At 39.0% G+C, this 20,942-nt stretch overlaps 2 protein-coding genes across 7 annotated transcripts in view; one reads left to right on the top strand and one right to left on the bottom strand.

Annotated features, from left to right (window-relative positions):
- Nucleotides 1-20,942, bottom strand: part of LOC109416537 (nyctalopin) — a 705,340-nt gene that overhangs the window by 648,773 nt on the left and 35,625 nt on the right. The gene's annotated exons all lie outside the window — the stretch shown is intronic.
- On the top strand, nucleotides 553-6,858 carry LOC134286209 (uncharacterized). Its single transcript, XM_062847793.1, has 4 exons — nucleotides 553-736; nucleotides 798-4,564; nucleotides 5,807-6,694; nucleotides 6,775-6,858. Exons 2-4 carry the CDS (start codon nucleotides 905-907, stop codon nucleotides 6,856-6,858), a joined length of 4,632 nt encoding a protein of 1,543 aa, XP_062703777.1. The 5' UTR covers nucleotides 553-736; nucleotides 798-904.

Below are 20,942 nucleotides of genomic sequence, written 5' to 3'. Positions count from 1 at the left end.
TCAGAAATTTTAGAAAATATTTTTAAAAAATATTTCTTGAATTTCACCAGAGGTTCCTTCAGGTTTGACTCTATTTATTCAAGGTTTTTCTTGTGCATTTATTTGGAAATTCCTCTAGAAAATTCTCAGGAGATTGTTCTGGAATTTCCTCTAGGGGTTTCTCCTATAGTTCCTTCAGGTATACCCCTAGGCCAGCTGTCACGACCCCTCGGTCGGCGCTTCCTATCCAGCCGATCGTTCTTCTAGATCAACTATGGTCGTCGGGCGCAAAAGTCATTCTTGACAAAATTATGACTGATCGTTGCAGGTAGTATAGATGATAAGGAGAAAAGGCAAATTGAGAAGTGATGTGTAAACGTGGCACGCAGTCGTGTTCTATATGAATTGATAAAATCCCTTATATTATTAATATTATTGTATCCTATGAATTCCATTTAGTTAATACGTAAGGTAAACCTTATTCCATGAACTCTTAATTACAGTATATAACTGAATTCTAAATGCCACAGATTGATGAATTAGATCGTAACCTATAATCGAGAAGAGTTTATAGATTCATACTGGATAGATTTGGATTCGCAATCGAATTCCAATTCCAATTGAAGTGCGTATACTTATTTCAATTGAAATACTAGAGATACAAGTTTCTTTATTTAGCTCCAGGTAACTTCCAGAGTCGATCACTTAACCCTTAAAGGAGTGTTCCCGTTAAAAGAACAATGGGAGAGAACTAAATGTAAGTGACCAAAATTGAATTAGAATAATGTGAATTAATGGGTCAATTTATTTATTTGTAGGATTATTTTAACTCTCGCAATAAAAAGGGGAATTAAGAAATCAGAAAACCTCTCGTTAATCACTCCTTGTTGACTAGGAAGCCAACAAATTAAAATAATCATTTATTATGATTGGCCGAACCCCAATGAAAACGAGATCTGCGTCGGCGGCTAGTGGCACCAAGACAAGACGTGAAGAGGATCCCGTAAATCGTGACCATCACTGTAAATCATGTCGTAACGAGGACGACACACGAATGGTCCAGTGCGACAAATGCAATGACTGGTACCATTTCGAATGTGTGTCTGTCGACCAAGACGTTGCTGATCGGGATTGGCTCTGTCCTACCTGTCAACCAATCAGGGGAGCCATACCAAAGGGTTTCGTGAGTACCGCTTCCGCCAGGCTGCCAGTCTGTACACAAACGTCTGCTTCAAATCCATCCGTTAGGGTGACATCGGTACCGTTGAGCATCGTGCCTCACATACCAACAAATCAATTCGCCTTGCCAAATGCATGTGACGGTGACACCAACAACTCTATGTTAACGCATGTCGGCTCAAACAGGATATTTCCGCCTTTAAGTAGAACAAGTGCGCTCCGTGAGGTAGATAAGGCCACGGTAATGCCAAGTACGTTCACTTTAGCAAGCAGTGTGGCACGATGTCACACAATCGCACCTCTGAATCCAACAATACCATCGACTGTTCAAGCTTCAGAAGCATACCCGACAGCTCGCCCGACAGTGACCAGCCAAAGTCATTATCTGGCAGTTCCTTCAAGCCTCCATCAACCGGTTTCTTCAATGGCCAACATTCCCTTAGCGTCGAGTACCATCGTGCCAACCATCGGACATGCTTCGAATGAGCCGCCACGGTTGACGTCAGATATGCAACGAAACATCGCGAAGCAAGGTTTCGGCGACACGTCTAGTCAACACTCAGGATCATCGAAGCAGTCTTCGAAGCAGTTAAGGTTGAAACTTCAGATGCAAATGCTCGACGAGGAAAGGAAATTACAAGAACAGGAATATGCGAGGAAAAAAGAGTATCTTCACAAGCGATACAATCTTCTGATGGAAATTGCAAGCGAAACCTCATCCGTAGTAGACGTCGAGGAAGAGAACCGAGATGAAATAGTAGACGAATGGTTAAATGTTGGGATGAATATGGATCACATTCCGGCTCAACATGGGCCATTACCTTCGCATTCACAGCAACATGGGATGCCTCCTTCTACTCAGCTAACACAACGAAGAAATCCCACTCTACACCGGCAAACAAATTCGACAGAGCATCAGAATGCCGCCTTTCCTCAACCAGATGTACCCATCCAGCAATCCTGTGTCCCTGGATTTAGTCGAATGAGAATCGAAACGGGTCCATCACGCGGCATTCACAATCGAAGATTAAGAATCGATGAACCGAGCCATGTTACAACGATAGAGGACGATTGCAATAATTTAACACGGAGTCAAGTTGTTGCTCGTCAAGCTGTGTCGCGTGAACTGCCTGTTTTTAGCGGAACCCCTGAAGAATGGCCGCTGTTTCTATCATCTTTCACATCGACTACGAGCATGTGCGGCTTCACACCTGAAGAGAATCTTGTACGTTTGCAAAAGTGCCTCTCTGGAAAGGCACACGATGCGGTGAAATGTATGTTAATGCACCCGTCTAATGTTCCACAAATAATCGCAACTTTGAAGATGCGATTCGGAAACCCCGAGGTCATCGTACATAATCTCATAACAAAAATCAGTTCTACACCTGCGCCGAAAGTAGATAAATTGGACTCGATCATCGAATTCTCTCTAGCCGTACAAAACCTGTGTGCAACGATTGAAGCATGCCAACTGGAGGAGTACACCTATAATGTGGCACTGCTTCGCGAGCTTGTGGACAAACTTCCCCCATCGATAAAATTCGAGTGGGCTAAATATCGTCGTGATTTCGCCAGTGTAAATCTTTCTATTTTTTCTGCATGGTTGTACGAGATCGCTGAAACAATCTGTCCTCTTGTGGCTTTGCCTAGCGAATCGAGGGTCCATCGGTCTGGTAAAAACTACCCAACATACTTGAACGCTCATGCCGAAGATGTGAACGAGAAATCTGTGCCCCCCAAGCAAGCCGACAATAAGTGTTTGGTGTGCAAAGGCAGCTGTACTAGTGTTGATAAATGTCAACGGTTTGAGGAATTCAGTTACAACTCCAAGTGGGCCACTATAAAGGAGCTGGGCCTATGCAGGAAGTGTTTGAGGGCCCACAAAGGAGCGTGCAAATCTCAAAAGCTCTGTGGCAAAAATGGATGTGAATATAAACACCACTACTTGTTGCATAATAACCAGCGTGATGTCGTCGCCCCAACGGATCAAGATTGCGGAAATAGTACAGCTTCTGTATCCAGAGAATTATCCGAAAGCCGATGCAATACTCATCACATGCCGACTAACAAAAATCTGTTTCGAGTTGTGCCTGTTGTGTTGTACGGCGCAGGAAGGAGTTTGAAAACTTTCGCGTTTCTGGATGACGGTTCGTCGCTCAGCTTTATAGATGAAACATTAGCGAAGGAGTTAGCAATCACAGGGAAACGAGAACCTCTATGCCTCAAGTGGACGGCAAACACAAGTCGCATGGAAAACGAATCATCTAATCTGACGTTGCAAATCTCTGGAACTAAAGAGTACCATAAAAAGTACACTATTCGTGGAGTTCACACGGTCTCAAGCTTAGATCTGTTTCGACAATCTGTGAACGTGCGGGAGCTTTGCGCTCAATATCAACATTTGCGTGGAATCCCTGTGGAATCATACCAAGATGTGCAACCGAGGTTGCTCATAGGAGTTAACAACGCGAATCTAAGTTATCCACTGAAAGGACGAGAAGGACAGATGTTCGAACCCATTGCAACCAAAACACGCCTTGGATGGGTAATTCACGGAGGATCAGAAACCAACGAATCGTTCCTTGGATACCACAGCATCCAAGCGTGCACATGTGATGCAAACACGGCTGATTCTTTGGGAAATGCCATACGTGAATACTTCTCACTGGAAGGAGTAGGTATTACCAAACCCGAGACTCCTCTTTTATCCTGTGAAGACAGAAGAGCCCAGCAGATTCTGGCTTCGGTCACTCAGACGGAAAATGGTCATTACCAAACCCCTCTTCTTTGGAAATACGATAACTTCCGCTTACCAAACAGTAAACCTGTGGCACTGAGGAGGTTTCATTGTTTGGAATCAAGAATGCAGAAAGATCCTGTCCTGGGTGCCATGGTAAGAGCGAAAATCAACGATTACCTGAAACTCGGTTACGTTAGGAAGCTCACGAAAGAAGAAGACGAAATGAGAATTGATCGCAAGTGGTTTATTCCAATATTCCCCGTATTCAATCCCAACAAACCGGGAATGATTAGAATTGTATGGGACTGGGCAGCAAAAACCAACGGATTGTCGTTAAACTCCATGCTTTTAAAAGGACCGGACCAGCTCGTTCCTCTGAACGATGTTTTGTACAAGTTCCGAGAAAACAAAATTGGGATCAGCGGCGACATACGGGAGATGTTTTTGCAGGTGTTGATTGCCAAAGAAGATCAGTATTGTCAGTTATTCCTATGGAAGGAAAACCCAACAGATGAAGCACCTAGCACGTATGTGACACAAGTTATGACGTTTGGGGCCTGTTGCTCTCCGAGTTGTGCCCAATATATTAAAAACGCGAATGCTGAAAAGTACGCAGACAAGCACCCAAGAGCGGTCGAAGCAATCACCAAACCAGGGATGAGAAATGTACTGGAAAAAACTGTTACCGACTGTACATTTGACATTTTTCCACACGATCATCACAAGCCCAGCCAAACTCAAACTGTTCGAAAAATAAATGTCATAACATTTTTTTTCCTGCAGCCTTCTTCCTCGAAACGGTTTTCAAGCACGAGAGCGCCAGTACTCGAGCACAACGACGACAAAAATTTCTGTCTCTCCCATTTTCGCATTTTTCTGCGTTTCAAACCGCTTCTAGACAAACTTCTTTACATGCATCACAAAGCTAGGAGTGTGCTCTAGCTATTTGTGCAAATAGATTTAAATTATTTATTAAAACAAGTGAGTTATTAGCATTTGAAAATATTTGACATTTTTCGCGATCACCCGCCTCAGCATGACTGCTCATAAATATTTTCGTGGGGAAGCGAAAACCATCAAGCGTCTGCTTGACTGCCGTCGGCGCGGCGTCTGATGGTATTGGTGCTGCCGTTGTTTTGTTTTTATTTTACTGCCAGTATCGTTGAACGGTAAACAGAAAAATGTCTCATTCTCATGCCTGCACCAAACAACATTATGTGGATGACATGCTGTTGAGTGTCGAAACGGAGGAAGAAGCTATCCAATTGGCTCAAAATGTTCGCGACATACACGCTACGGCAGGCTTTGAAATCAGGAATTGGATATCGAATTCACCAGCTGTCATTCAAGCCCTTGAGGAAGAGAAAACGGAACAAAAAAGCCTCAACATTGGATCAGAGTTGGCCACGGAGAAAGTTTTGGGAATGTGGTGGTGTACCAGCACGGACAGTTTCATCTACAAATTGTCTTCCAAACATAGTGCTTCGCTCCTAGACGGACAACGTGTTCCCACCAAAAGGGAAGTTTTACGTACACTTATGTCTATATTCGACCCTTTGGGCCTGCTATCCAACGTGTTGATCTTCCTCAAAATACTGTTCCAGGAAATTTGGAGATCCTCCATAGGCTGGGATGACCAAACTCCAGACCACTTACACGATAAATGGGAACAGTGGCTGCGCATTTTACCAAAGGTTCAAGAAGTCACAATTCCTCGTTGCTACCGATCTGTGATCACCATTAGTTCCGAAACCTTTGTTCAACTGCACACATTCGTGGACGCCAGTGAACTAGGATATGCAGCGGTGGTGTACCTACGTTTTCAGCAAGGTGACGCAGTGGAGTGCACTATAGTTGGAGCGAAATCGCGAGTAGCCCCGCTGAAATTTGTCTCTATACCGAGACTAGAACTGCATTGGTGTGAGACTTGCCAGTGCGATATCAAACGCCTTGTCATTCAAAATCGACGAATGTTTCTACTGGACTGATGCTCGTGATGTTTTATGCTGGTTAAGATCGGATCATCGCAGATACTCTTCGTATGTGGCATGGCGAGTCAGTGAAATATTGGACGCAACGGATGTCAAAACCTGGCGATGGGTCAGCTCCAAGGACAACGTAGCTGATCAAGCTACAAAATGGAAACGACAGGTAGATCTCAGTAGCAGCAGCAAGTGGTACAAAGGACCAGATTTTCTCCAGCGGTCTACCGAATATTGGCCCACTGAACCATTCTCAACAGTCTCTACAAAAGAAGAGCTTCGAGCAAGTCTGTTGTATCACCACGTAGTTCCAGATCCACTTCTTCAAGTTGAACGATTTTCAACGTGGAAACGCATTCTTAGAGTGACGGCGACGGTTGTTAGATTCGTCTCCAATATTCGTAGTAAAATCGGCAAGACTGCGTGCAGCACTGGCCCTTTTTCCAGAAGTGAGTTGCAGCAAGCTTCAAACATACTCTACCGACAAGCTCAAAGCAGAGTCTATCGGGACGAAATAAGTCTTCTGTTACGTCCAGCAGCCGAGCGGAAGATGATTCCTAGGAACAGCTCTATATTCAATCTAAATCCTTTTCTCGACGAGAATCGTGTGCTGCGAATGCGTGGTAGAATTAGCGCCTGCGAGTACGTTACTGCTGATGCCCATAACCCAATAATACTCCCGAAGGAAGACTACATAACTATGTTGGTCATAAAGGATTACCACAGTCGGTATCATCACCGAAATCACGAAACCGTACTGAACGAGTTGCGCCAAGTATTTCGGATTGCAAAACTACGTGTGCTGTTCAAGAAAGTGAGAGCGACCTGTCAATTGTGTAAGATTCAACGAGCGATTCCAAATCCCCCTTTAATGGGAGATTTACCACCTGCCAGGCTGGCGGCATTTGCACGACCATTTTCGTACGTCGGAATAGACTATTTCGGTCCGTTAATAGTGGTGGTGGGAAGAAGGAGTGAAAAGCGTTGGGGAGTTCTCATAACATGCTTGACCGTAAGGGCGGTGCACTTAGAAATAGCCCATTCTTTGACCGCAGATTCTTGCATAATGGCTATTAGAAACTTCATGGCAAGGCGGGGCGTGCCTATCAGGATATATAGTGATCGAGGTACAAACTTTGTGGCGGCTAGCAAAGAGCTCGAAGAAGCTCTTAAAGAATTAAAGCAGGATCGAGTAATGCAAGAAATTGTTAGTGAACACACCGAATGGATATTTCTTCCGCCAGCTTCCCCGCACATGGGGGGAGCCTGGGAACGGTTGGTCCAAACTGTGAAGGCCAATCTGTTACAACTGAAACCAGGACGACACCCTACCGACGAAGTTTTGCGCAACTGTCTAATGGAAATTGAAAACCTTATAAATTCGCGCCCATTAACCCACGTTCCTGTCGATGATCCAGAAGCACCTGTTCTAACTCCGAATCACTTTATCCTGGGATCGTCCAGTGGTCTCAAACCAGCCTCAATCCTGGACGATAGTGGTATTGTGTTGCGAAGAGCCTGGCGTGCATCGCAGGTTGAAGCAAACATCTTCTGGCAACGATGGCTGCGAGACTACTCTCCAGAATTAACCAGACGAACGAAATGGTTCACCGACGTAAAAGCGATAGAGGAAAATGACATCGTGCTCATCGTCGATCCCGCACTTCCGCGGAACTGCTGGCCGAAGGGTCGAGTCGTTGGGGTAAACCGAGGAAAGGACGATCGTATAAGATCAGCTGCAATCCAAACAGTGAATGGTATCTACGAACGACCAGCAACGAAGATCGCCGTTCTGGATGTACGACGCGATAAGGAGGTAAGCCAGGCATCTGGCGTACCCCGGGGGGAGTGTCACGACCCCTCGGTCGGCGCTTCCTATCCAGCCGATCGTTCTTCTAGATCAACTATGGTCGTCGGGCGCAAAAGTCATTCTTGACAAAATTATGACTGATCGTTGCAGGTAGTATAGATGATAAGGAGAAAAGGCAAATTGAGAAGTGATGTGTAAACGTGGCACGCAGTCGTGTTCTATATGAATTGATAAAATCCCTTATATTATTAATATTATTGTATCCTATGAATTCCATTTAGTTAATACGTAAGGTAAACCTTATTCCATGAACTCTTAATTACAGTATATAACTGAATTCTAAATGCCACAGATTGATGAATTAGATCGTAACCTATAATCGAGAAGAGTTTATAGATTCATACTGGATAGATTTGGATTCGCAATCGAATTCCAATTCCAATTGAAGTGCGTATACTTATTTCAATTGAAATACTAGAGATACAAGTTTCTTTATTTAGCTCCAGGTAACTTCCAGAGTCGATCACTTAACCCTTAAAGGAGTGTTCCCGTTAAAAGAACAATGGGAGAGAACTAAATGTAAGTGACCAAAATTGAATTAGAATAATGTGAATTAATGGGTCAATTTATTTATTTGTAGGATTATTTTAACTCTCGCAATAAAAAGGGGAATTAAGAAATCAGAAAACCTCTCGTTAATCACTCCTTGTTGACTAGGAAGCCAACACCAGCGTTTCTCAAAGTAAGGGTCGCTGCCCATTGGTAGGTCGTGGGCTGATAAGTTATTTCTAGAATTTCGGTTTCTCCTTAAATCTATTCAAAATTTTGTATTATAAGTCTTAATTCTGAAATTACTGCTTGCGTTCTGAAATCGTTTCTAAAACTATGATTTTTAAATCGGGAGTTTCAAGATTAGGATAAAATGTTAGATTTTACTTGTATACTGGAAAAAAAAAGTTGTTGCTTGCAGTTAGCATTTTCTGTTAGACTTACACGCCGGTTTCTGCAGTTAAAATATAAAAAAATAGAAATATTAAAAATCAGCAAAAAAATAACAAACTTCTACAAGAAACCTTACTTTTACCAAACTTCAGTATATTCAGATGAATGTCGATAATCTGAACATTAACGAAACAACTAAAACGTGATTTCAATTTTAAATGATATCCTTCATACACACTTATTTTATTTACATTTTGTAAAATAAGTGTGTATGAAGGATATCATTTAAAATTTCAAGAGGACGCATCTGACCATCCAGCAGTATGTACTATAATTCTAAAAACTACTTGATGTTCTCTCTATGAATATCTATGGCATTTTCAACCGATATTATATTTTAATGTTCTGCAGAAGCATAAAATTATCACTATATCTGGAGCCAAACTGGTTAAATATATTAGAAACTTGGAATCTTATCTCAAATTTTTAAGACTAAGAGTTGACTGATGCTGTAAACTTGGACACCTTAACCTTTCTTAGACTTTTCAAAAAAAAAAAAACAAAAGAGCACAATAACATAAGTTTATTACAACCTATGAAACTTATAAAATGTATTTATTTAACCCGCAGGTTACGTGGCAAAGGCGTAAAAATCAATATTTTTCAATGAAAAAAATTCATTAATTTCGTCGCTAGAATGTTCCCATTTTTCTTGGTTGGTAGAAGGTTTTATAGAGTTAATTTGCTTTAGCTTTTTCCACAGATTTTGACTAGAGTTAGAGGAACTGACGCGATAATCAACGTAATTGGACTTCGCGGCATTTATTAAGCTAGTAACTTTATTCCGTAATCTTCTGTACTGAGCATGATGATGAAAAGTCCTATCAGTCTTCCAAAGTCTATAGGCTATATCGCGTTCAATCATAGCCTTCTGAATTTCAGGAGTGAACCATGGGTTGCGTTTTGGATTACAACGGCGAAGAGGAACGAAAACATCATGCAAATCTGATAGAATTGTATTGAACAAATCGATAGCAACATCAGTGTCAGTTATGCTACGAAAAACGTCCCAATTTACAGAATCGATCGCATCTACGAGTAATGGAATATCTACGCTATTGTAATCACGAAACATATACACACTATTGCATTCGATGCGGGAAATATTAAGTGATGCAAATATTATATCATGCTTTGAAAACGCTGGGGCGGATACTTGATGAAGGTTGCTAACAAACTGAATATCAGAAGTAAATACAAGATCTATTTGAGAACAACCACTTGTGAAAAAGTGTGTAGGCTCTGTATTGACACACTTTAGACCAAAGCAATCAGTAACACTACGCAATCTGTCTGTTTTATAAGAAGGTTTACTCCAGTCCGTGTTAAAGTCACCCAAGATAACGACATCTGTGTAATTTAAAGAAAGCTCGGAAAATTTGTCATACAAAACTTGAGAACAATCTGATTGAGGGGGGTTGTAAATTGTAGCCAAAAGAAATTTATGTTGTTGGTACCTAATTTCAAGAAAAATATATTCGGTGAGATTGGAATAAGCTGCATCCAGTAGATGCTCTGACATCGAAAGGATTTTATGGTTCAGATCATTTTTTATGTACACACAAATACCTCCTCCACGACCGTAGATTCTATCATTTCGAACTAGTTTATAACCTTGTAAAGAAATCAAATCATCTGGAATTTCTTCAGTAAGCCAACTTTCCGTAAGACAAATTATATCTAATTTGCTATCGAGGAAACACGCTTGAAACTCATGAAATTTAGTGAATTGTCTGGCACACAGACTTTGAATATTGATACTGCAAATGTTTAGCTTATTCGAATTCAGAGAGCAGTTCATTACAGCACGAGGAATGTTTTCAGAAGACCTATTTATGTGGGCATTAGACGGATCAACTAACATCGCGTGAAATAATTCTGAGTGAAAAACAACAAGAACGCACCTTAAAAGCTAACATATAGACAGCAGAATAATAATACTTTATAGTACAAATCATTTTACAATGTGTTGTGATTACAAAAATGTATAATCTACAAGTATCAAGTGAATCAAATGAAGATATAAGCAAAAAAAGGAAACATCTCTTACAGTCTGAAAATCAACTCTATTCAGGTAACTGCTCTAACGTGTGAACTTCCACCGCTTCGGAATTCATCGAGTTTTTAATGTATACACATCCGTTTTTGACAAAAACATTTTGAAGCTTCCCTGACTTTTGAAGTTTTAGCGCCTTTTTCCTGATCTTTCTAGCTGATTCGAATAAATTTTCGTTCAAGTAAATTCGCTTATCGATACCGAAACCAAGGTGTTGCAATGAAAGGGTTTTCAATGAATGATATCTGTAATAAAAGTCGTCACGAGCAAGCTTGGCAGAAAATTGAATAAGAATCGGAGGGGTTGTACCGGCGGCAATAGGTAATCGCGCTAGTCTTTTTGAAAACGTTATTGGGAGACACATTTCATCATATCCGAGTGCTATTGCTACAGAGCCAATAATACCACGTAAATCTTCTGTTGGTGAATATGGTACACACGATAAAAGCAAATCGTTTGCTCTTTTCATTGCATCTAACCGTTCATCATTGCATCGAACTTCCATTCGGGTTTGAGATACTGAAGCAGATAGTGTACTAATTTCCTCACGACAACCAGCTTTAAATTGTTGCACCTCCCTCGAGAGTGAGGAGATTTCAGTTCGCAGTTGCGTATTACTAGCTTCAATTTTGGCTTCGATGGCTGCGCTGGTTGTACTAAAAAGCTTCTCCATGCGGTACAGCAAATCATCCAGGTTCTCCACACTGCCAACTTTGTGTGGTTCGACCTTGGTCTCGTTGAACTCACCGGCACTCAGATTGAGAAATTGGTACCAGATTAGATTTCGCCATTCTGCTGGACATGTAGTCGAGATAGTTCGGATGAGCTTCGTTTGTTGTTAAAACACTCAGAGTGCCACCGACGGAGATGCCAGAAAAGAACACAATGGACGCCCAAGAGGTCAAATTAATGTCTCTAGATGATCGCTCCTAAAACCGTAATAATAACGCCAACTAACAATCTAACTCCATATGAATATGGTTCAGCACGACCAAATAAGTGGATATTGAGAAAAAAAAATAATTTAACCGGTGGAAAAACGTATAAAAACTTCACTGATTCACTGACGAGTAGATCACTCGCTATCCTCGATCATGGCTACAGAGCTACTGTCTAATTGTGCTGGCAACCCAAAAAATTGGAAACACGGGGACAGTTTTATTCCGGTGGACGTCTGGGTCAGGAGGGGTTAAAATTTGCATATCCTTCCTATTTGCAAATCCCCATTAGTTGGAACTGAAATGATTTTATAAAAAATGTGGGTCGCGACCCATAGTTTGATAAACGCTGTTCTAGGATTCTTTTAGTTTTTTTTTCAAAAATTCTCTTAACAATTCCTGCTGAAATTACACCAGAATCTGTTCCTCAACATTTTTTAAGAAATTTTCCAAGAAATGTTTCTATGAATACACGCAAAGGGTTATCCAGTTCTTCTAGCTAGGTAGTATTTTAGAGATTCCTTCAAAAATGTTTTTTTTTTAATTTCTTCTGTGGTTCTAGGGTGCTTTTGGTTGCGAACAGAATTGCGTCCGAATGTTTTTTGAATCTGCAGGATTTTCTTCGCAAATTTCTCCAGGCAGTAGTTTATGGATTTTTGTATACTAATCCTTACAGTTATATAAGAAATCGTTCTGAGGATTCATTAAAAGTTATCACCAAGCAGGAGTTCTTCAAAGGATTACTTCAGAAAATCCTCTAGGAATCCCTAATAAATTTGTTGACGGGTTTCTTCAAGCGTTTTACCATTACCTTTGTCTGCAATTTATGAAAATATTGTTTTAAACATTTTTTTTCCAAAATTTCTCTCGGAATTTTCTATGAAGTATTTTTGCCTACCGTCACTCTCAGTTGTGGCTACAGGGATCCTTTTAAATTAGGAGGAGTAACTTAAGTGTTTCTTCAGGTATTCTACTGCGTTTTATCCTAGGCATTTATCCAGGAATTACTCCAGAGATAACTTCAGAAATTAATTTAAAAGTTTTGTCTAGGACTTCCTCCAGAATATGCTCAGAAAGGTATCTCCAGGAGTTTTCAAATGGATTTCTTGAAATGAGTGTAATCAGTTTCGTATCTTTTAATTCCGCCCTATGTTGCTTATCCTTTGACATATACGCGTATTTCGACTACCACTTGTAATCTTCCTCAGTGTCAGTTATCCACTGGATAAGTGGATAACTGACACTGAGGAAGATTACAAATGTTAGTCGAAATACGCGTATCTGTCAAAGGATAAGCAACATAGGGCGGAATTAAAAGGTACGAAACTGATTACACTCATTCGAAGAGGGTATTCTGCTTAGAGGGTTCGAAAAGACGGTACAAGGATTTCTTGAGACACTGGAGCATTGTCATTATTGTCATTATTCAGTAATTTTAGTGAAATTTCTGGAAAAACTACTGGGAAACCCTTGGAGGAATATCTGAACAAATTCTGCCGACATCGAATGAGTGTAATACAGTTGGTTACACTTATTCGAAGAGGGTATTTTGCTTAAAATGTTTAAAAAGTTGGTAGAAAATTCTGAAAGGATCTTTAAAAATATCCCTGAAGATGTTATAGGAATTTCTGTAGAAATCACTGAAGGAATTTCTCAAAGAATTTTTGAAAAAACCCTGAGAAGAATTTCCCAAGAATTCCCTGAAACAAAATTAAGAAAAATTTCTGAAAAACTACATGGAAGAACTTTTGAAGATATTCCTTGCCTAAGAAATCCCTGAAATTTCAGAAAGAATTCCGACAGGAATTATTGACAGAACCCTGGAGGAATTTTTGAAGAAATCTACAGTAGAATTTTTGGAAGTACTGTGGATCTGTGGATGAATATACAGTAGTAGACATTCGTTAAACCGAGACATATTTTTTCTATTTTTTTTTTCACAACTTATGTTCTTTTTTTAATTTTTGGAGGATCTTCTAGATAATTTGCATTAGTCAATGGGATGAAACAAAATATTATTTATTTTATGGTTTTCCTAGATTTCCTAAATTTTCCTAGACATACGTTTAGCTGAATTGTACATTTTTCAAAATTCCATAATAAAAACTAACAAATTTCGAATTATATCCAACACAATCATTTTGTATGGTGACCTGCATTATAGATCGACTTGTAAATCATGAATTTGAACGTTTTCAGAAGTGTTGCCATATTAATTTTACATGCATCTCATATAAGTAAGTTAAAATATTGAAAATGTTTCCAAATTGAGATTTGTTGTAGTTATTTTCATCGGAAGTGTTTAAAAGATTCCAGTAGCAGTATCACGACGAGTGCAGGTCAAAAATCTACGAAAAACAAAGTTTTATCAGATAAAATTGCTGCAAACCATAAAAAATCACATATTTAAGTATTGTTTTGATGAAATATGATAGTTTAACATGCATAAATCACAGCGTTTACTACTATTAGGGTATGTGTTCCATCAGTAATCTCACGCTCCCATATTCATCCTATTCGAAAACAAGCGATTACGGCACTGATTGATTCCGTTCTTTTTGTATTCATGCGTGCTCACTTCTAACAAAAAATGCAAAAATAAGAAACAAAACAAACTACGCTTCAATCCTTTGTTTTTCGAAGGATGAAAATGGGAGCCACATGCTTAATAAGGGAACCAATACCCTACGTCTTCTTATAGCTCCCAATATTTGCTAGACTGTATTCTAGCGTACATTGGACGCCTCATATTTTGAGCATTTTGAGAAATGGTACTCAAAATATTCAAATTTCTAGCATGAACTACTTGTTTCATAATTTAGACGTTCTTTTCAAATAAATCATGTTAAAAATGAATGTGGTTCAAATCTGGAATACATTTATAATATGTTTCTTCAGATTGAATGAAATAAGCCAATGTTTTGACCATGTATTTTTGTATGAGCACTGCTTTAAAATAAACAGGGTTCAAAAATTCCGACTGTTCTTACAGTTCTTTCGTTTGGCAGTCTTCAAATTCATTTAGTAATGCTAATATTATACTTTTATACTTCAGAGGCATTAGGATACGTCTTTATTACTACACAGAACTATTTATTTTAGCTTTTATCAATCCCATTTTGATGTTTAATCAGCCGAAAACCTATGTACATTATTTTCTCACGACATTTTATGCAAATAAACAAACTTTTAAGGTCAATAATCTAGCTAACACGTCATAAACCAAATATCTTGGGGTATATCCTCGAAAAACACTACAAAAATTCTATTGAAAACCAATTTTTCATTTACCTCGGCTAAACGAATGTCTAGGAAAAAAAATGACATTTAAATGGTTTTTATCCTCGTTTTTGTTCCAGTGTATATGTAAGTGTAATGTATCACCTTTTCATAAAACAGTACTAGATATACTATCACTGCCATAAAAAAGTTTTATCATATAATCTTTTGTATGAGTTTCCTGACACTTTTTAAAAAAAATTGCCTCGGCTAAACGAATGTCAGATGAGAAAACGAATCTCAGGAGGAATTTATTTTATTTATTTATTTGTTAAAACTTTAGCACTTCATTGAGAAATACCCGAAAAACTTATCAGGAAAGTCTTGGCTGAACTCTTAAAAAAAATATTGCGAAAAATGTAGAAAAATTCTTGGAGAAATCCCAAGTTGCTAATCAATCATGTGAAGGGTAGTTTCAAAACCTTATACTTTTTATTTCGGTTTTATCATGGATTTAAGAACGTTTTCTAGTCTATTTGCCAAAAAAATATTACTTGGGATCCTTTAATGAAATTCTCGGAAGGTTCTCTGAAAGTATTCCTGAAGATAGCTGTGGATGAATTACTGAAAAAATCCTTTTGGAATACCTGGAGAAACGCATAGATAAGCGTCTACAAAGATTCCTAAAAAACTTTTGAGATATTTAGAAAGGAATTTCCGTAGAAATTCTTAGGAAATAGTTTTAAAGTAATTTCTTAAAGAATTCGTGGTGAAATTATTGCAGTTATCCTTAGAGAAAATGACGGATTTTCTGGTGAAATACAAGGAGGAAAATCAGGAAAATTTTTTGAAGGAATCTTTGGAATATTTTCTGAAGAAACCACTGGATAAAAAACTATGAAAGAAGCGTCGAAATTATTGGTAAAGAAATCCCTGTAGAAAATTTTGAAAATTGGGAAATTCTGGAGAAATTTATGTCTAGATTTCCCTTGAGAAATTTATTATAGAACCCCTAAACGAATTTCTGAAGAAAAAAACCTGGTAGATTTTAGGATTGAATTCCTAGAGCAATTTCTGAAAGAATCTATGGATTCATTTTGGGAGGAATCCATACAAGATTTTTATAGATTCGGAATCCTTAAAAAGATTTATGGAGATATCTCATTAGGATTTTTAAAATGAACTTTCTGAAAATAATTCCTGGTGCAATATCGGAAGCTCAGGATTTAATTATTTTCCCGGTTTATCTCTAGAAAACTTTGGAGAACATTCTAAAGGAAACTAAACATTTTCAAATGGAATCAATGGACGAATTCCAGTAGAATTTCTAAATAAAAAATGTCCGAAGGCATTCCCGGCAGAATTTCTAAAAAAAATCTCAGGTAGGTTTTGGAAGACATCGCTGGAGAAATTTCTGAAGAAATGCCTGAACATCCATGTATGGTGTTCAAATGAATCCTTCGAAATCTCTCGCAGAATTTTTGAAGGAATCACCAAAGGGTTTCTGAAGAAATTCAATTTCTGAAACAATCCATGCAAGATTTTCTAAAATATTTTATTAGTGAAATATCTGAATTAACACCTACAAGAAACTACAGAAATCCCTAAAGAATATTTCCGAATTCCATTTTGATAGGTTTTTAGGAGCCTGAGAAGAATTTCCGGAGTTGAATAAATTTATAAAGAAATCTCCGAAACATTTCTTTCATTTGGAGGGATTTTTAAAGGAATCCCTGCATATCAATATCACAATTTTCACGCTGTCTTTTCCCTTCACATCCCAGTCCGAAACAATATAGAAGCTCAAAAATAGAAAGCACACTGCTGTTCATCATCTCTTGTGGTGGCCACATCCTAAAAAACTTTCAACTCAGTAGCCAGTCCTAGTCCATTCAAAGTGCTCAAAAGCCAAAAACTAGAAAACTCTTCCCCCTCGCAACGCAACAGCTGTCCCGTGTTCTACTGCCCAGTATTCGATTCTTGCGCGCCGTGAAGGTGGTGTGAAATCTCATGTTCATTCAAGATACAGGCGGTGTCCGATACATTTTTCCAGAGCCGACCGAACCTAACCTCACTCCGTCTCCGGATAGCACCACACGGAATAGGAAATGACCGGACTGGCCGGACCGACGGCTGACCGTCTATTTTTAGTGGCACGTGGTGGTCGGAAAGGTGTGAATGGAGAATTTCGGCAACAATGAAAACTGGAGAACAAGAGACACCGTAGGTGGATTTGGGGAGGCAAGGCGGAACAGGAGGTGGGAGTTGGACACCTGCTGAGACGTTTCTGAGAAATGACAAGGCGCCTTTTGTCAGCTTTGCGTCTCTGGTAAGACTACGAAGGTGATTCTCAACTAGAGGCCGGCTCTTTTGTTGCCGAATTGTTAGACAGATTCGGTCTGATGGTATAGTACATATTCTTCATAGATAAGAATTGCATCCCACACAGAAGATGGTGTTCAACAATCTACGTCTAGAAAGAACCGCTATCGACATTCTTCTGGAAACCTTCAGACACCCTTAGTTCCGCTGATGAACAAATCCATACCGTCTCGCCAGTAAATCAGTGCCTCCTTCCACCCACAGCCTGTCTACCCAAACCAAGACCGCAACAATTCCGACTGCCTTCGTCGTCATTAATCACCATCATCATTCCGCTGCGCTCTCTTCTTGTCTAATAATATCGTACAATACTGAATGCTCTGCGCGACTCTTTATTCAAGATATTTTAGCAGCGCAGCCGTAAGGTAAGTGTACCGAAAAAAAAAACAAAAATAAGGAGTACAAAGTTTTAAATTCACAGTAGCAATTCAGTTCTATGCACGATTTGTGGTGGACGAGCATTTGCATCAACACATCGTACCTATTCTCCTTACTAACCAGCATATTTCAAGCTCGCTTAAGCTAGATTTTTCAAGCAATTTCGTCTCCATAGACTATAACAAGCGCACTCACCCTATAACTGTAGCGCAAGAAAGAAAGCCATTTCTTTCGTGGAAACGTACCGAAACCACAAAACCATAACAATCCAAACATCCAAACCCGCGCCGCCGCGCTCTCCTCGGCGGCAGGCAGTCATTCAGTGGTGCAGTGGAGCGAGCACCCAAGAAGAGAAGAGACCCGACGCTGATAATCGTTATTGTATCGGATCGGATCGGATCGCCCGCGCTCGCATCCGTCAAAACCTTGATCCAATCATTGACCATGACCATGAAGTGGGTGCTGCGCGGCGCAATCCACCTGCGCAATACCAAGGTACCGCGAAGGAAACCCACTGAAGTGGTACATCGTCTTCTTCGGTGAAAATATTAAAGCGATCGGTTTGTGTTGCGGTAAGGTTGGCGGTCCAGACTGGAGGTAGGCAAACATGTACATAGCAATGCTTTCATGTTGTCGGAGGTGAGCTTGTACTTACGTGCGCTCCACACGCACTCCGATGCGATGTACACTATAAATGGGGAAAATGGGAAAACTGTATCAGCTAGCTTTGTGCTTTGTCCGACTGATTGGGTTTTCTACACCGGGTACCGTTAATGGAGGGGATTGGAGAAGTTATCGAATTGATTGTAGCTGTATGCCGAAGAGTTTGTATCGCGAATAAAAATCTCGATATACTCTCAGATCACACAAGCACCCAAAGGGTCCATATGGTCAATCTCAGAGGAAAAACTTTTGAGCGATTTTCTTCCTTAACATACCTCCAGAAGTTTTCTTTGGGATTTCTGCAGAATTTTTGTAAGAATTTCTCAAGCAATTATTTTACGATTTTTTCAGGAACTCCAAAGTTGCAATCTTTATCACAGACTCGGAGATTTTTCACAAATTTTACCATAAATTCGTCTAGAAAGAAACCCTTTTAGAATTTCAGCGATTCCTTCTTGTGTTAGTCCATATATTCAGGGATTTTCCTAGATATTGATTAAGACATTTATCTAGACAACTCTAAAGGAACGTTTCTGGAAGTTCCTCCAAGGGTTTCTCCAAAGGTTCCTCCGAATATACCTCCGGATTTTGCTTAGAATTTATTCAAACCTTCTTCAGGGATTCTTTCAAAAACATTCCCAAGGACCCTCATCAATTCCTGCAGAAATCAGAACAGAATCTATTACTAGACATTTTTCAAATTTTTTTTTTCAACGTGGTTTCTCCAGTCATTTTTCCAAAAATTCGATAGAAAAATCATTTTTTCCAAAAAATTCTCCAGTGGTTCTCTGAAAAAATCTCTCAGAAAATTTCTAAGGGTTTTAATCAATAATACCACCTGTAGGGGAGACTGGGGAGACTTGATCCCTTTTTCTTAATTTACCTGAAACTTTAAGAAAAAACACAAAACTAGATCCGATTTCCGTTCAAAATGGCAGGTAAACATCTATTGCAAGTTAATACACAACAGAAGGCCTTTAAATTATTGTTAACGTTTTCAAAACTGTGTTTTTATGGAGGCATGTCTTATGATGTATTTTTCAAAAATGGGTGACACTTTATCCCCCTTTGAGCACATGGTTAATTTAAAGGAAAAATAATTCCAGAGTCTTCCTTTTCATTTTCTTTTCGAGTTTTCTTGTATTTTCGATGAACATGGAGTGTTTGAAACTGTAAGATTTCCTTAAATTTTTAAGGATATGCCGTATTTTCAAAATGGGGAGACTTGATCCCCCTTTTCTTGGTTTGTACTAAAGTTATAATTACCTGACACATTTTATCGTTGAATAGACTAGAATTCCAAGTAAATAGAGGCTTCCGAATAGAATTTTATTTTTCACATGAATAATGTGTCTGTAATCCTCGAGGGATCAAGTCTCCCCATGTCACTGTTGTGTATACTAAGCCGAATTTATTTAAATATGTTAACAACAGCCTTATTTGGATAAATAAGTTTAAAAGTATTTTATTTAAACTATGTGCTGTGAAATTTTGACACGATTTGGTTCAATTTTCACAAAGTTATTGAGATTTTTTGGAATCGCCTAAAAGATTTCTGAAGGACTGAAAGCAAACCATCAGCCGTTAAAAAATAATGCAATGTACAATCGAAATCACTTGTAGCCAAAACATAGTCGTTTGTCCAGGAGTAGTTTTGGAAAAATTATGCTAGAAGAAAAATGTTTTTGATTCCGAGAAAATATGGGGGGATCAAGTCTCCCCAGGGATCAAGTCTCCTCAGTCTCCCCTACTTTTATCTGCAATTACTGCAGTGGGTTTTGTCGACATTTTTAGGAGATTCCTTCAGAAATTCTCTTTGCATTTCTTCAGAAATCCCTCCAAAAATTTCTCAAATAATGTTTCCTGGAATTACTTCCAAGGTTTCTCTAGAAGTTTCTCGTTATTTTTTTTTCTAGAAATTGAGCAGTAATCTTGAGGAGTTTTTCCAGATTTTCTCCAAACCAAGCTTCAGAAATTGTTTCTGGATTTTTTTGTCCAGGAATGTCAGGAAAATTTTCAATTTTTTGTGGGATTTTCCAGATAGTACTCCTAGAATTTCTAAAGAAATTTCTTCAGAGATTTGTTCAAGAATTCCTCCAATATTGTCTGTGCAATTTCTAGAAAAACTTCTGCAAAAACCTCTACAGATATATGTGAAACATTTCCTGCAGGAATACCTGAAGTAATTCCAGGAGATGTTTCTGACGGAATCGCAGGTTCAATTTCTAAATAAAACTTATAAAATCCTTGTGGAGATTTCTGTGGGAATCCCTGAAAGAGTTTCTCAAGGAATTCTTAGAAGGTTTCCAAAGGAATAAATTTTAAATAATTTTCTTGGGGATTTTCTGAAAAAACTCCATGGAAGAACTTTGGATGAAATCTTTTGCTGATATTCCTGAAAAAAAAATCCCTAAAACTCTTAAGAAACATCTAAAAATATTTTTAAAGAAATCTCTGAAAGAATTTCATAAGCAAACCAGGAAACTATACAAGGGACACTGTTGGTGAAAATCATGGAAAAATTAATTAAAGAATATTTAGGAAAATTCCAGATAAAAATACTTCAATAAATTTTTATTGAGTATTTTTTAAAAGTATTTCTGGATCAATCTGT

This window comes from Aedes albopictus, chromosome 2 (assembly GCF_035046485.1).
Source record: "Aedes albopictus strain Foshan chromosome 2, AalbF5, whole genome shotgun sequence".
Taxonomy (NCBI): Eukaryota; Metazoa; Arthropoda; class Insecta; order Diptera; family Culicidae; genus Aedes; species Aedes albopictus.
This window is presented reverse-complemented; position numbering and strand designations above follow the sequence as displayed.